The sequence below is a fragment of the Triticum aestivum genome, chromosome 2B, assembly GCF_018294505.1.
Source record: "Triticum aestivum cultivar Chinese Spring chromosome 2B, IWGSC CS RefSeq v2.1, whole genome shotgun sequence".
Taxonomy (NCBI): Eukaryota; Viridiplantae; Streptophyta; class Magnoliopsida; order Poales; family Poaceae; genus Triticum; species Triticum aestivum.
Window position 1 is genome coordinate 740,936,121 of NC_057798.1, and position 16,629 is coordinate 740,952,749.

Below are 16,629 nucleotides of genomic sequence, written 5' to 3' on the forward strand. Positions count from 1 at the left end.
TGGAGAGCGGCGCGATGGAAGAATAGAGCGGGGATTTTGCTGCGGAAACAGTGCGGGCAACTACAAAAGTGCGGGCTCCGCCTTCCTTTTGGGTGGGCCATGGGTGTAAGAGTTTGACGTGTCTCGTGTCCGGAATCCTACAAAGCCCCCCCCCCCCCCCCCCCCCCGGGTTTGTTGTTCGGACTGGTCGGCGGTTGTACAGGCCCGCGTTGGATGACATCCGGGATTCAAACCGCGAGGTCCGGATGTATGCGTGTGGTTTGAAGATCGGCGTTGGAGATGCCCTAAGTAAACGATTTTATATTTTTTTTACAAATGAAGTAGGTTTTTATGTATATATGCAACGCTTCAATATTCATGGCCACAGGATACGACATTGTCTAAAACTCGGTTCGACGACAATTCATTGCCTTTTTGCTGCTTGACGTGCTGAGGGTAGCAAGAAGAGGCAGGATAAGAACACAAAATCTTATCAGAGACGGGCTGCAGTGGTGCATGCCACTATCTCCCTCTAACAATTCTTCTAAAGAATTAGACAGCTACGTATTGCGTATGTGTCTGAATTCTGATCCCTACACCTTGATGTCTATGGCATGCTCCAACGCAGACGATGACGCGTCCACCGTCAAAGTGTGCGCGGTGGCCGACTCCAGCGACGGGTGAGTCACCGTGAACGTGTACTCGCCATGAACGAGGTTCAGCTCAGCCACGCCATTGGCGTCCGTGGTGGCGGCCACGGGGTGCGTCTTCCACTCGGCGATGAGCTTGTCGACGACGTTGCCGGTTGGGAGGTTCGTGAAGTTGTTGTCCGTGAGGCACATGACCCAGCAGCCGTGCTTATGCCAGGCCGCCCAGAGCACCATGCCCTCCACATTGGGGTGGCCGTAGCCTTCCCGCAGCACGTCCTCCAGGTACTCCACCTGGTACGGGCCCGTCTTGGGCGAGACGTCGATCTCGGTGAGCCAGATGGGGACCTTGAGCTGCGCGAGCATGTCCAGCGTCGCCCTCATGTAAGGGATGTTGGGCGTCTCGAAGTGGCTCTCCAGCCCGACGGCGAGCTTGATGCCGGCGTTGCCGGGGTAGGAGCGGATCTGCTCCATCTTGGCGGCGTACTTGCTGGCCATGGCGGTCAGGTCCATGGCCCACTCCAGGGTGCCGTACTCGTTCATGAACAGCGTCGCGTTCGCGTCCATCTTGGCCACCTGCCCGTACACCTCCGCCGACACGTTGGCGCCCAGCCGGCCCTCGTAGAACTGCCCGTGGAGGTTCTCGTTCACCACGTCCCACGCGATCACCTTGCCGGCGTACCGCGTCACCACGGAGCTCAGCCGCTTCTGCATGGCCGCCTTGAGCTCCTCGGCGCCCAGCGGGTTCACCCACGCCATCTGCGTGTTGTTGGTGTCCCAGAACACGTTGTGCCCGCGCACCTTGATGCCGTGCCTCTGGGCCAGCGCCAGCATCGCGTCCGGCACGCTGTAGTTCTCCTGGTTCCGCTTCCACTCCGTGCTGTACCACTTCATCGCGTTCTCGAAGCTGGCCACCGTGAACCGCGACGTGAACCACTTCTCGTACGCCGGCATGTTCAGGATCTCCGCCGTCATGGCGTTGCCCAGCGGGAACCCGGGCCGGAGGAGCTTCAGGCTCAGCTCCGCGTTCGCCAGCGGGGCGCCGTCGGCGCCCCGGGCGACCACCTTCACGGCGCTCTTGCGGGCCTTGGCGGCCGACAGACTGGTGTGGTTCTTCCACTCGGCGAAGGTGAAGGGCTGCAGGGACACGCTGTCCACCAGAATGTCCACCGTAGCACCATCCGCCTCGAAGAAGAACTCGGCTGGCCCGGATGAATAAGCGGTCATGCCGCCCTTGAGCATGCTCCAGCAGCCGGCCTTGGCCACGACGGCGCCGCCGCCGATGTACGCGCCGTTGGGGGCCTTGAAGATCGCCTTCACCACAGCCGTGCCGGACGAAACCTGCAACCATGCTGCATATGCGTGCATGATATATGGTCACAAGTTCAGATTCAGAACTGCAGATATATACAGTATGGAGTAGTACTTTCTGTTGTGGGTGATAAAAGGATTGTACGTACCTGAGAGGGAGTAGTGGTGGTTGGTCTTCAAGTGGATCTTCTGATAGACGCCACGCGACGGCTGGCCCTTGTTCTTGGCGTCGGCGAACTTGTTGCCGGACTGCGAGCTGTTCACGGCGGCCTTCACGCCCGGCGGCACCAGCCAGCCCATCAGCCCGCTGTCGAACTCGCTGTTCTGCAGAATGCCGCCTTTGTACAGAGATCTCATCGGACTGCTCAAGCACTGGATAACACAGAAACAGGCACAAGATTAATCCTCATCCTGATGTGATTAATCCTAGACATCCAGCGCTAGCTGCAATTCTTTCCTTTTTGGGGGGGCAATTCAGTATTTCCTTTCAAGGTCTTGTAGGCTAAGATCTTGTACACTAAATTCAGCATTTACTTGATATGATATTTTCATCACTTTTGGAAATCAGTAGTTTCAGTTTCTGAAAGGCTTTAGACATATGCTAAATCGAACATTTTTGTGGCAATTAATATTGATGCGAGGATGACAAAATTTAGTTGCGAGCACAGCAATTTCCTTGCAAAAAATAAAGTGAAGCAGATTTGTCATGCTCATCAACTAAACTTGTCATCCTCCGCTAACACAACTTGTCATGAAAAACGTTCCGCGGAAAAAGAAGAAAAAAGAGATTTGGTCATATCTTCTACTCTATTAGGTAATATCATGAACGGATATTACAAATTTACAATGGGCTATGGTAATAATTTAGTATTAGAAAGAAAACATGGCTCAAGAGCTGGTATGGTGTTTTCTTTACGGCTTCCGTCCATTTCTACAAACAAGTCTATAGGTTGAACTACACTCCAGTACATACTATCTATGAATGTTGGTCCAGAACGTCGGTAACCTATAGGGTTTTAATACAATGTACTTCCGTGCTACTACAAATGTTTACCGTCACCGCAACAATCAATTTGCTTCTAGGTAAAAAAGGACACATGTCGAGGTTGGTATATTCTGTAAGGCATGCTTTACATTTCTGTTGTAAAAAAAATCGATAAAGTTCTGTTGTAAAAAATATCAGCAAACTTCTATTTTGTCTATGAAATCACCTTTCTCAGCTGGTAGGCAACCCCTGATTTATTTTGACTTATGTCATGCCAAACGAAATGACTTAAAAGAAGGAAAACAAATCCAAAATATCTTTCTTCGGAGTAACAAATCCAATCCAATATCCATTTGGGCAGAGAGTACTTGCCTCGAGGCTCGCCGTATGATCGTAGGGAATCGACTGGACCATCCACCCTACATACATGAACATCAAATGGGAAAACAGATTACAGATCCGCCGCATAAACCCCAAGAACCTTCTCGGAATTACGAACTGGAATGCGCAAGATAAAGTGGAGAAATCTAACCTTCAAACAGGGAAATGGATAGCAGAAAGATGAATATTAATCTCCCCATGGCGACCACCAGTGTACGTCTACGTATGATCCTCCTTCTACTGAACTGGAGAGATGGTTAAGTTGATGGAGATGGCGAGGTGAATATATATAGGCAAAGGGTAACTGATTTGCTCTTGAGAAGAACAAGGTGGCGTGTTTGCTAGCTTCTCAGATCCTTGACTCAACCGAAAGACAAGGCAGGAGGAGCAACAGCAGTGCATTATCTGTGGATGCAGTTAAATCTTGCTATTTATGGCCTTGTTAATTACCCCATATGAACGCATGCACAGATGGATCAAGTCCAGATCTTTTGATCCCCGCAAAGAATTCCATATCTTTTGCTATACAAGAAAAATCGACACAAATGCAAATGATTAATGTCAATTAAAATTGATCCAATAATAGGTAGTAGTATTGGGAATATTTGGTGTATAAATACTCGGTATCGTACTTTGGAGAATAATAGAAAGTAAATTTTAGAAGATTGCTAGCTAATCAACTCAATAGCAAAATTTGGAAAGTAATACAGAATATCCAATTGAATCAGAAATCCAATATCCTTGATATCTTAATAGAGTTTCTCTTTGCTAGTTTAGCTCGATCAGCGCTTTGATTACCGCCTGAGAAATTCGGTAACCGTGCAGTTACCGCGTTTCTTGCTATCCCGCGAGAAATGTACGTACCAACCATTTTTTTGGATTTTTTTTAAACTTTGAATTTGAACGGTGCAGGTATAGTTAACTAGCGCGGAAATTCTTGCATAACACAAAACCAACAATGGTCTACTGGCACATATGCCCCTCCTCACTAAACCTTCAACACTACTTCCCGATTAATCTGAGTATAATACATATCTATACATAGGTTAAATAAATTTGAATTCAAAATTCATTTGAAATTTTGAATGGTATTGGTATCCGGTCGGTAATTTTTGGTAACCGCAGTAACCATGTCACCCCCCTCCTCCCCGGTTATTTTCTTGGGATTCGGTAGCCAAAACTCTGAACTCGATAGGCTAAAAAATCTTTGCACGAAGAGTTACACTTCTTTTTGAACCGCACGAAGAATACACTTGGTTGGGCGCAAATTTGCAACGCCAACGAATTTGCAGCTTGTGATTATTTGGCACTTCGTTTTTTGCTAGATCTTAGGGACAGTTTCACTAACGAAATCGGGAGCCCAAGGCGGTTGTTTTATTGAAAAAAATGGAAACCCAACCTTCACTCTCACATATAAGTAATTCATGAAATGAGGGTGCGTGAAAATCCTCACACCCGGTGTCTATAGCATGGTTCTCGAGCTTATCAATATAAGTGTCATAGGGGAAACATAAGCCTCTTATGAAAATGAAACTTGAAATTGAAAAGTTAAAATGGCATTTGGCTACATCCGCTTAGATAAAATACACCTGAACAATCTTCGACGACTTCGTTGACACTATGGTGAAAATGGGCGGCATCGGCGTGCTCACAGGATCTGGTGGAGAAGAGGTCAAGGTACACTGCAGGAAGGCTAACTGAAGTCTTCTCGCTTCTCCACATCGCGATCTGCACAATTTCTTATTGTGTGATGATGCGAAGATACCTGCAAGGAATCCCAAGATCAGATGAAGCTCCTTGCATGGATCGGCGCATCTTTGTTCAATCTTTTTACTACAATAGACAAGTTTGATCAGATTTATAAATCCATGTGCCTACGTTTTCCTTTTGAGTGGGCCCAAATTTGCCTACATGTGGGTTTAGGCTATTAACTGGATTCGGTCTTGTCAAACCACAAGCCCTGCAAACAAGCTGGGCTTGGGCTATTAATTTGATTCGGCCTTGTCAAACTGCAAGCCCACTAAGAAAGCACGGCCACCCCTCAGCTTGCCGTGACTTGATTATTATATCTTTTTCTTTGCAAGAAAACTCTCAATTTATCCATCTTCAATCATGGCAATACGAAGAACACCAGAAATAACAAAACTTGCATCTAGATTCATGCACCATCTAGCGACGACTACAAGCACTGAAGCGAGCTGAAGGCGTGCCACTGTCATCGCCCCTTCCTCGCCAGAGTCAGGCAAAACTTGTTGTGGTAGACAGTCAGGAAGTCGTCGTGCTATATTAGATTATTAGTACCACATATATCCTAAAAAAAAGTACCACATTGCCTGGCCACACCAAAAAAGTCGGTGGAGGGGAATACAAGGGGACGCGCACGATTCTCATTCAAATCATACATTTCTCGGTTTTTTGGCTAAGATCTTTTGTGGGTGAGGATTCATATACGTAGCTTGCTACTTGAGTCTTCCTGTATTGTCCAATCAGTGCACTACTGCTAGGTCTGATGCACCCCAACAAAATCAAGTTAAATATTTGTTAAAGGATTATAAATGAAAATATCTTAAACACATTATCAGTCAAGCTTATTCGATTTTGAGATGGTTATTTGTCTAATTTATTTTTATGAAACCAATGAAAGTGATAAGTTCAATTTATGTTTCTAGTTATGATATTGTTATCTTTTATTTTGAACACAATACAGACGGAAACGTTAATACATATGCACATACACTCACCCCTATGAACACGTGCATGCACACCCTACCCCGCCTTCGAGAGATTGAGCCGGCACATCATTTTAAGATTGACAAAGGCGCCACAGACATCTTCATAGTCGACAAGGATATCTCCTCCCACTGAAAGCATACCGACAAAAGGCCTGAAATAAATCCCGAAAAATACGAGCACCAGTGTCAAGTCTAGGAATAGAATCCCAATGGGCCGGGGATGCCACTATCCTTCTAACCATTTAACCACTGGTTGGTTCGCTTGATATGGCTACTTTTATGGGTATACTAACCTTGTATTAAATTACTTCTAGGGTAGTAGACTAACAATTTCACACTTTTTTGGGTGAATTATATAATAGTGTAGCCTTTGCAGGAAAATATGTCATATTGTTTTTACTTATGCATGTTTAACCAAAATGAGTCCTTTTAAATTTGAAAAAGATAAGTATATATTTGTTCCATATTAAATATGTATGATATTTTCTCCTTTAAGATTTATAAGAATATTATGTGAGCATACGCCTGGATCCCTAGAAATACTGCATGGGTGCGGTAACACCCGCTAGGATCACATCACCCTATGAGATGACAAAGCGTATGCAGTGCATGGCGGTCAACCCGTGGGACGGAGGTGGCGAAGCACTGACCAATGCAAACTTATTATGCTCGAATTGACTCTGTCGAGAATCCACCATTGTCTTGGGCGCCATGTAGCGCTTCCTCGGAGACACCGCCGCCATCGATAACGTGAGGAGACCCAAACATGGCAACCCCCTAAGCTCTAAGGTGGCGGGAGCATCGGCCAACCCAGCAAACCAGGCGTGGCAATGTAGCTAAAGGCGGAGCCATCTGCAACCTGACATCGGCACCATGTATCGCTCGATGAGTGAGACTGGCGGAACCAGAAGTAGAGCAGGAAGAAAGATCCACAGTTTTTAGATAATATTACCCCCGTTCTAAATTACTTGTCGTGATGGAGGGAGTATTACCGAGGTATAAACTTGCTTATGATGATTACCAAAGCCACCTGATTACCTAAAAAATGATGGCCTATCATCGTGCATCCATCACTTCTTCGCTCTCCAGAAAAATCATCCATCAGATCCTTCTCTCCGGAAATAAAGCCCACGGCCTCGATCAACTCTATCCCTCGCCCCATTGACCACATTTTGCAAGCATGTACTCCCTCCGTGCGGGTTTATTGGCCCCTTCATATTTTGGATCAAACTTTGATCATCTACGAAACCAATAAAATATAAATTATATGATACACTGTTGGATATGTATTTGAAATAGGTTTTCAAAAGTATAATTTTTGTGGCATATAGTTTGCATTTTATTAGTTATTTTTTGGGCCAAACTTTAGCCCAAACTAAGAGGGGGTCTAACAAACCCGGACGGAGGTAGTACGTACTACACACCGTATCCATGACCCTATGTTGTAGGGGTGTGGTGGGTCAAGCCGTGTGTGCGATTTCTAATTAACTGAACTCCCCAGAAAAAAAAAACTGAACTGAGTTAGCTCAGTCAGCGAATTAAAAATTGTCGATGAGCTGATTAGTGAGCACATTGATGCAAAGTATGGATTCCAGTATATTTCACTACTTGGGCGACAGGTTGGAAAACCATTTTGATATATACTACCAAATATTGCACCTTGAGCGCGTATCAGAATTAATCAATGGAAAAGGCAACGTACCAACTGGGCCAATGATTGTGTGCCAAAGGTGGGTGGACCGTTCACCTTTTAAAATTGTGAAGAAAAAAGAAGCATGACATGCAAGTAGCATATACTCCTATATCATACATCTTTGTTTAGGCGATCTTGACACACACTTTTAAATCAAACCTTGATCCACAACTTGATAAACTAAAATGACAGATCCAGCTATGGATAGCGTACCTGATTTAAAAATTGCGAACAATATCCTCCCCATACATTTCACAATAAAACAATCTGTTTTGTTTCTTGTTCTATGAATCGAATTAGGATTCGAAGATTCGTGGTACAGAAGATGCTTGATGTATTACTATTGTCATTATTAAAAGGTGTCAATATCACTGAAAGATATGAAGCGTTCCTACTCCATCGAGGGAGCCGCGTGGTAGTTTATATTGATGCGTGGCCGAAGCCTGGCTTGACGTACAAGGTTATGACAGAAAGAGTTTGGGTAGAATACAAGAGAAGGAAGGAGGTTGAGATTACAACTCTATATTCTAACACCCTCCCTTAATCTCAACTAACCTAAGTTAAGATTACTCTTGAATTCTTCAAATGGTCTTGCTGGTAGTGCTTTTGTAAAACCGTCAGCCACTTGATCCTTAGAAGGAATAAATCGAATCTCAAGTTTCCTTGCCGCAACCCTTTCTCATACAAAGTGAAAATCAATTTCTATGTGCTTTGTCCTGGCATGGAACACTGGATTTGCAGACAGATATGTTGCTCCCAAATTATCACACCATAAACATGAGATACGATTCTTCTTGATTCCCAATTCCTCAAGAAGTGATTCAACCCAAATGATCTCAGCAGTTGCATTAGCCAAAGACTTGTATTCAGCTTCTGTACTTGAGCGTGACACAGTAGCTTGCTTTCTAGCACTCCAGGAGATAAGATTAGATCCAAAGAACACTGCAAAACCTCCAGTTGATCTTCTGTCATCACTACATCCTGCCCAGTCAGCATCAGAGAATGCACTCACAAGAGAAGAATTAGACGGTTTGAAATGAAGTCTTATTCTCATAGTATGTTTCACATATCTCACAATCCTCTTGACAGTTGACCAATGTGCAGAAGTAGGTGCATGAAGATATTGACAAACCTTGTTGACAGCAAATAAGATATCTGGACGTGTGAGAGTTAAATATTGTAGTGCTCCCACAGTACTCCTATACCTTGTACTCTCCTCCTCTTGAAGTGACTCACCCTCATATGCTGAGAGACTTTCTGAGGAGGATAAAGGTGTAGACATTGGCTTGCAATTTTTCATCCCCATGCGAGACAGAAGCTCAAGAATATATTTTTCCTGGTTTAACACAATACCATCTTGAGTTTTCTTGACTTCAATACTCAAGAAGAAATGCAAATCACCTAGGTCCTTCAAGGCAAACTCTGAGCTCAAATCATGCAAAAGAGCATTAGTAGCATTTTGTGAAGAACTTGCAACTATGATATCATCAACATATATAAGCACAAAAATGACTACTCCTGCCTTGTTATAAATAAACAAGGATGTGTCAGCCTTGGAAGCAACAAAGCCAAGATATTTTAACTGTGAGCTCAATCTGGAATACCAAGCTCTGGGTGCTTGCTTTAGACCATAGAGTGCTTTATCAAGCTTGCAGACATACTGTGGCAATTTCTTACTCTCATACCCAGGTGGTTGTCTCATAAACACTTCCTCTTCCAGAACACCGTGCAGAAACGCATTCTGTACATCTAGCTGCCTTAAACTCCATCCTCTGGATACAGCAATGGCTAACACAAGTCTGATAGTTGCAGCTTTCACAACGGGACTAAAGGTGTCCTCATAGTCAATGCCATAACGTTGCTTAAAGCCCTTTGCAACTAGACGTGCCTTATATCTGTCAATGGAGCCATCTGCCTTCTTCTTAATTCTATACACCCATTTGCAATCAATAATATTTTTACCTCTCTGATTTGGTACAAGATGCCAAGTCTTATTCCTCATGAGCGCAGAATACTCCTCATCCATTGCCTTTTTCCATTTAGGATCATCAAGTGCATTCTTCAACGATGTTGGTTCTCCTGAAATACACAACATTCCATATGGTATAGTTCCATCTTTCCTAATTTTAGGATTCCGTATACCTTTCTGTAGTCGGGTCATAACACGTGAAGAAACCTCACGCTGCACCGCTGGTATACTTGCCACAGAAGATCCAGGAGAATCTGCTGATGCAGTGGACTGATTTGTCGTCATATGCGCAGGGGATCCTGTGGCTTTTGGTGTGGCTGCCCCTCCTGCAGGCACTGGCGCAGAGGATCCGCCACCCGACCGCGACTGGAGGCGCGCGTGGTGCGGAGAGGATCTGGTCCCCCCGCTAGTCCCGTCTGACGCGGCAGCACGGGAGTGGCCTGCCCTGGATCCAGGACTGGAGCCATCAGGGGCTTGATCCGAGGCGGATGCAGTCGCGTGATCCGAGATCTGCGCGCGTGCAGGGGTGGCAGGCGCCGCCAGATCTTCTTCGTCATCTGTGCCAGCTTCGTATCCTTCCTCAGCATGAAATATAGGATCAAAACCAGCCATATTTTCGAGATCTTGGTCATTTTGAGCACCGTTTTCTCCAGGGACCTGCACAGGCATAAGAGAAAGACTAGTACCAGCAGGAATATCATCACATTGGTTAGTACAATTGTTGTCGCCCCCATGATCAAAAGACCGAAGATGTGAAGGAAGAAGAAGAATTTCTTTGCGGAGAAGTGCACCAGCATTAGGATGAAGGGATGCAAAGGGAAACACGGACTCATCAAATACAACATCTCTGGATATATACACCCGACCAGTAGGAACATCAAGGCACTTAACCCCTTTATGCATGGGGCTATAGCCTAAAAAGACACACCGTTTTGAGCGGAAAGCGAGTTTGCGTGTGTTGTAAGGCCTAAGATTGGGCCAACAGGCACAACCAAAAATACGAAGAGATGTATAGTTGGGTGTGACACCAAGAAGTCGTGTAATGGGTGTTTCAAATTTGATAACTTTACTTGGAAGCAAGTTGATGAGATATGTAGCAGTTAAGAATGCTTCATCCCAAAATTTAAGCGGCATGGAAGCATTTGCTAACAAGGCAAGCCCCATATCAACTATGTGACGGTGCTTTCTTTCAGCGGATCCATTTTGTTGGTGAGCATGAGGACAAGATACATGGTGTGATATGCCAAGCTTTTGAAAGAAAGAATTTATTTTTTCATACTCACCACCCCAGTCACTTTGCATAGCAATGATTTTAGAGTTCAGTTTGCGTTCAACAAGATTTTGGAAATTGAGGAAAACTTGGAATACATCAGATCGCTTTTTCAACAGATAAATCCAAGTAAATTTACTATAGTCATCAATAAAACTTACATAATAGGAAAATCTACCAACTGAAATAGGAGCTGGCCCCCATACATCTGAAAAGATAAGTTGTAAAGGGGCAGTAGACACACTAGTAGAAATTGGGTAAGGTAATTGATGAATTTTTGCTTGTTGACACGGATCACAAACTAACTCACTACTAGGCTCATAAGAGAGTTTATTTTTGCTAAGAACATATCTAACTATGACTGAAGATGGATGACCTAAACGACTATGCCACCTTGATGTAGATAGCTTGGTGACAATATTTGCTTGTTTATTGGACCATGAAGATGATGATGATGATGATGATATGAGTGGGTAGAGTCCTCCCACGCACCGTCCTCTAAGAATGACTCTCCTTGTTTTCAAGTCCTTAACCAAGAAAAAATAAGGATAGAACTCAATAAGAACATTGTTATCAAGAGTGAATCGATGAACGGAAACAAGATTTTTAGAGGTTTGAGGAACATGCAAGACATTGGTCAAGTGTAAATTTTTCACGGGGGTTTTAACAATTGAACTGCCAATGTGTGTGATATCCATACCAGAACCGCTTGTCGTGCGAATTTGGTCGCCTCCATTGTACTTCTCCCGCATCGTCAACTTGTCAAGTTCACCTGTGATGTGGTTTGTTGTTGCACTGTCGGCGTACCAGTTGGTGTCCACGCCATAGGAGGCTGCATGCGCTTGCTTTTCTTCCTGGTTGTTTTCTTCATAACGCCACCAGCAAACTCGTGCACCTCCTGGATTGTGTCTGTAGCATATCTGACATTCTGGATAGTCATGCTGTTGCTCACGAGCCTGCTGTTGCTGTTGCTGTCGAGGACGGCCTCTGAATCCGTCGCCTCCATTGGAGGAAGACGACTGTCGGTCACCGCGGTCACCACGATCACCACGGCCACGGCCTCTTCCTCCACGCCCGCGAGATCTGCCACGAGACTGGCCACGGCCTCTGTAGACCGCATTAGCGGATGAATAGAACCCGCCTGAAGATGAGTCGCCTAGCATCTCCATCCTTTGATCAAAGGCAGCAATCTGGGCAAAAAGATCGTCGGCTGTGATGATGTTTTTGACAGCGCCGATCGCCGCCACCACGGGGTCGTAGTCGCGGTCCAGTCCGGCCAGAATATAGTCCACCATCTCCGGATCAGATACAGGACGACCTGCAACAGCTAGTTCATCCCCAAGACTTTTCATCTTCGCCATATACGCCGAGCTTGACATCGAGCCCTTCTTGGTATTGGTGATGGCGATTCTCAGATTAGTAATCCGAGACTGAGATTGTGAGGCGAAGAGATTTGTCACCGTCGTCCAGAGCTCAAAAGTGGAATCTTTCCCAACAACTTGTGCAAGAATTTCTGGAGACATGGAATTGAGAAGGTATGATAGAACCTGCTGATCTTTGGCGATCCAGGGTCCGTATAGAGGATTCGGCTCTAGGGCCGTGGTCTTGTCTGCCTTCGTGATCTCCACCATCTTGGGTGGAGCGGCATCGGTGTTGTCCAGGAGCCCCGTCACCTGCGCGCCTCGCAGGGCTGGGAGGACCTGCGTCTTCCAGAGGATGAAATTACCTCTTGCGAGTTTTCTCAGACGGCGGCGATCCAAGGTTGAGGGAGACGCCGGCGGAGGAAGCCATGGAGACGATGATGTGTGGTTTCTAGGGTTTTGGATTGTGGCTAGATGTATGAGAAGAGGTGGCTCTGATACCATGAAAGATATGAAGCGTTCCTACTCCATCGAGGGAGCCGCGTGGTAGTTTATATTGATGCGTGGCCGAAGCCTGGCTTGACGTACAAGGTTATGACAGAAAGAGTTTGGGTAGAATACAAGAGAAGGAAGGAGGTTGAGATTACAACTCTATATTCTAACAATCACGACTTATTAGTCAGTAAATTGGAAGCTAGTGCACCAAAAAAGCTAATTTATTGGTGGCTCACCTTTTGAAATGTCACTATTGATATTAGTCTATTGTTCATGTATAAAAGAAACAGATTAAAAGAACAAATCAACATTTCAGTTGAGAAGTGTTCCACGAAGACCAAACAAACAAATAAGAAAGCTACGGCTAATTAAGTAGCAAAAGCAGACCACGCAAGAAACAAACATAGAGGGATTTAATTAGCAAAACACGCTATACGAAGGAAGGGGTCCATGGTAGTCCATGTAATAAGAGAATTTCTCCATTTCTATTGTAGGTGGAAAATGACAAGAGCATTTGAGTATGCATACATTGTTGTCCAACATGCTGGTGTGTGTGTGCCAGCATGTTTCTTCTTCTTCTTCTTCTTCTTCTTCTTCTTCTTTGTTCTGTTTAATGTGTGTGCAATTCTGCAAATGTATCCCACCGTGTCTTGCTATTCTTTTATTTAATTGAAATGGTCCAGATTGCCTAGTGTGTGTTGTAGTTTCAAGAGTGCATGAAGCATCAGATCAAGAGGAGAAGGGCAGATTAGTTTTAGAGCTTGTGCTCTTAACGGAGCACACCAATCGGTGAGATGGTGACCCATTGTGCTGCACTGTGCAATTAGCAACCAAACAAAAAAAAAGTTTTAGAGCTTGAGATCAAATCAAATTATCTAGTCGGGAGGTCACTCGGGAGTGTTCGACGCGCATACACTTGAAAAATATGTTCACCGCAGCACATTTCATTTCAGCACCCAACAAACAGGCCGAGCTGAAGCTACAAGCTAAAGCTACGTATATCGTTAACAAGGTTTTTGTATTTCAGAAACAAATAATTTCAGACCACTAAAATATGCGAAATTTCAGAAATTATTTCAGAGTTTGATATTTCAAATTTCACTTAATTTTAATGAATTCTAACATAATTTAAATTTATTTTGAAATCAGTTTGAATCTATCTTGAAATTTCGGGGTTAAAAATATTTCGGACCCCACTGAAATATGTGAAATTTCAGAAATTTCACTGAAGTTTCATTGAATATTTTTTGAACATGCCGAAAAAGGCTTTCGCCCGCTTTATATTATAAAGCAAACCACCCAAGCCAAGCATCCAACAAGGTTCAACAAAACACACAAACACACGCACACAGAGGTACACAAGAACACAGAGAAGTCATAAGGGTTAATGCTGAGGGCACAGCACAACAAGCCCTAAACACAAAACACACACTCCACAGAGCAACCAGACAGCCTAGTCCAGTTCTGGGGGTGGGGGCGGCAGCAGGGCGCCACGCGGAGAGCCATCGAGCGGAGGTCGGTGAGGAGGGTGGTGATGACGTCCCGGTCCCGGGGGCGGCTAAGCGGCCGCCAAAGCTGCAAGTAGCCACACATCTTGAAGATTGCGTCAGTCGCACGTCAGAGAGGCACTTTCTGAATAATAAGCTTATTGCGGATGTTCCAAAGCGTCCAGGCGAGAACTCCAATGCACAGCCATCTAATATGGCGGTAGCGAGGAGGGAAAGCGTTGAGCTCCGCAAGTAAGTCGGGGAAGTTGGTATTGCACCACTGTCCACCGACCGTTCCGTGGAAGCAAGCCCACAGGAACTGGGCAGTAGAGCACGAGAAGAAGATGTGGTTAGCATCTTCGGCCGTGCCACAGATGGGGCACATCCCATCGCCCGGGTCGTTACGCTTGAGGACTTCAACCCCAGAGGGGAGGCGTCCACCGATCCATTGCCACAAGAAAATCCTAATCTTCAGAGGTAGGCGGATGTCCCAGATCAGGCTAAAGGGCTCCGGGGCCGCCGAGGGAGCAATGGCAGCGTACAAGGACTTCATGAAGAAGTGGCCAGACGGTTCAAGGCGCCAGGAAAGGGAATCCTGGGCCTCCTCGACGTTCATAGGCATAAGGGCGATGTCCTGGAGGAGGGAGTCCCAAGCCGCCACCTCGTGGGGGCCGAAGGGGCGCCGGAAAGCGAGACGCCCTAAGTCAATAAGGGCCGTCTGGACGAAGACCCGAGGGTCGGCCGCAATGGCGAATAGTTCTGAGAATCACGCAGCCAGGGGGAGTCCCCTAACCAACGGTCGAACCAGAACAGGGTCGAGGACCCGGAGCCAACCGAGATGGACGTGCCGATGCGGAGGATGGACATAAGCTGGATCACGGACTGCCAGAACTGGGATCCACCCGAACGCTGGCAGAAGGCAAGAGGTGGGCCCTTAAGGTACTTATTACAAATGATGGTAAGCCAAAGGCCTCCCTCCCCATTGGTGATACACCAAAGCCAGCGGGTCAGGAGAAATGTTCATGCGCCGAGATGACAAGATCCCAAGGCCACCCTGGTCTTTGGGTTTGCAAATGTCTGACCAGCTCACCATATGATACTTCTGCTTGTCGCCCTCACCAGCCCAAAAAAACCTCGACTGGTATTTGGCAACCTCCTGATGGAGGGTCTCATGGAGACCGTAGAAGCTCATGAGAAACCAGAGAAGGCTAGCAAGCGAGGAGTTGATTAGGATTACCCTGGATGCTTTCGACAGCCACCTCCCCTCCGGGGTTCAACCCGGTGCTGCATCCTAGTCACAGTCGGGCGGAGGTCAGCTACGGTGAGCCTGGAGCCACTAATGGTATCCCCAAGTAAGTCGTGGGGAAGGAACCCAGGCGGCAGTTCAGCCGGTCCGCAATGGACAGAGCCTCCTCCGGAGGATAGCCAAGGACCATCACTTCACTCTTATCGAAGTTGATGGTGAGCCCAGACATCTGTTGGAAACACAGGAGGAGGAACTTCAGGTTGGCAATGTCGTACGCGGATCCCTCCAGCATTACTATGGTATCGTCCGCATATTGGAGGAGGGAGACCCCTCCCCCTCCCACCAGGTGGGGGACTATGCCGCGGATATGGCCACAAGCTTCGGCCTTATCAAGGATGACTGCGAGGGCATCGACTACCATGTTGAACAGAAACGGGAAGAACGGGTCACCATGGCGTACCCCACATAAGGTGGGGAAGTAAGACCCGATCTCACCGTTAATGTTAACCGTCGTCCGACTGCAGGTGACGAGTTGCATAACGCGGGTCAGCTACCGATCGTCGAAGCCCTTGTGGAGCAAAACTTCCCCAAGGAAGGGCCAATGGACAGTTTCATAGGCTTTATGAAAGTCGAGCTTTAGGAAGACCGCGCGGTGGTGCTTGGATCAGACTTCATGGAGGACTTCATGGAAGACCAGCACCCCATCCAAAATAAACCGGCCTTGGATGAAGGCGGATTGGTTAGGGTGGGTGACAGAGTTTGCTAGAAGGGTCACCCTATTGGCGTACCCTTTAGCCAAGATCCTGAAGATCACGTTGATCACCGTGATCGGGCGGAATTGGCGAATGTCCAAGGCCCCCGGGACCTTGGGGATGAGGGTAATGACCCCATAGTTAAGGCGCCCAAGGTCCATGGTCCCTGAGAAGAATTCGTCGAAGAGGGCCATGACTTCCGGTTTGATGGTTTGCCAGAACGTTTTGAAAAACGTGACTGGCAATCCATCCGGGCCCGGAGCCAAGGAGGGGTTCACTCCTTTGATCACCGCTAGGACCTCGTCCTCCGAGAAAGGTGCC

At 46.4% G+C, this 16,629-nt stretch overlaps 1 protein-coding gene and 1 pseudogene across 1 annotated transcript; one reads left to right on the forward strand and one right to left on the reverse strand.

Moving 5' to 3' along the window:
* Positions 1 to 376: 376 nt before the first annotated feature.
* On the reverse strand, positions 377 to 3,677 carry LOC123042393 (endo-1,4-beta-xylanase 5-like). The gene is made up of 4 exons (XM_044464858.1): positions 3,455 to 3,677; positions 3,295 to 3,341; positions 2,087 to 2,309; positions 377 to 1,978 (listed from the first exon to the last, which is right to left on the reverse strand). The coding sequence occupies exons 1-4, from the start codon at positions 3,501 to 3,503 to the stop codon at positions 573 to 575; spliced, it is 1,725 nt and encodes a 574-aa protein (XP_044320793.1). The 5' UTR covers positions 3,504 to 3,677; the 3' UTR covers positions 377 to 572.
* Positions 3,678 to 5,701: 2,024 nt separating this feature from the next.
* Positions 5,702 to 5,823, forward strand: LOC123047695 (uncharacterized; annotated as a pseudogene).
* Positions 5,824 to 16,629: the final 10,806 nt, after the last annotated feature.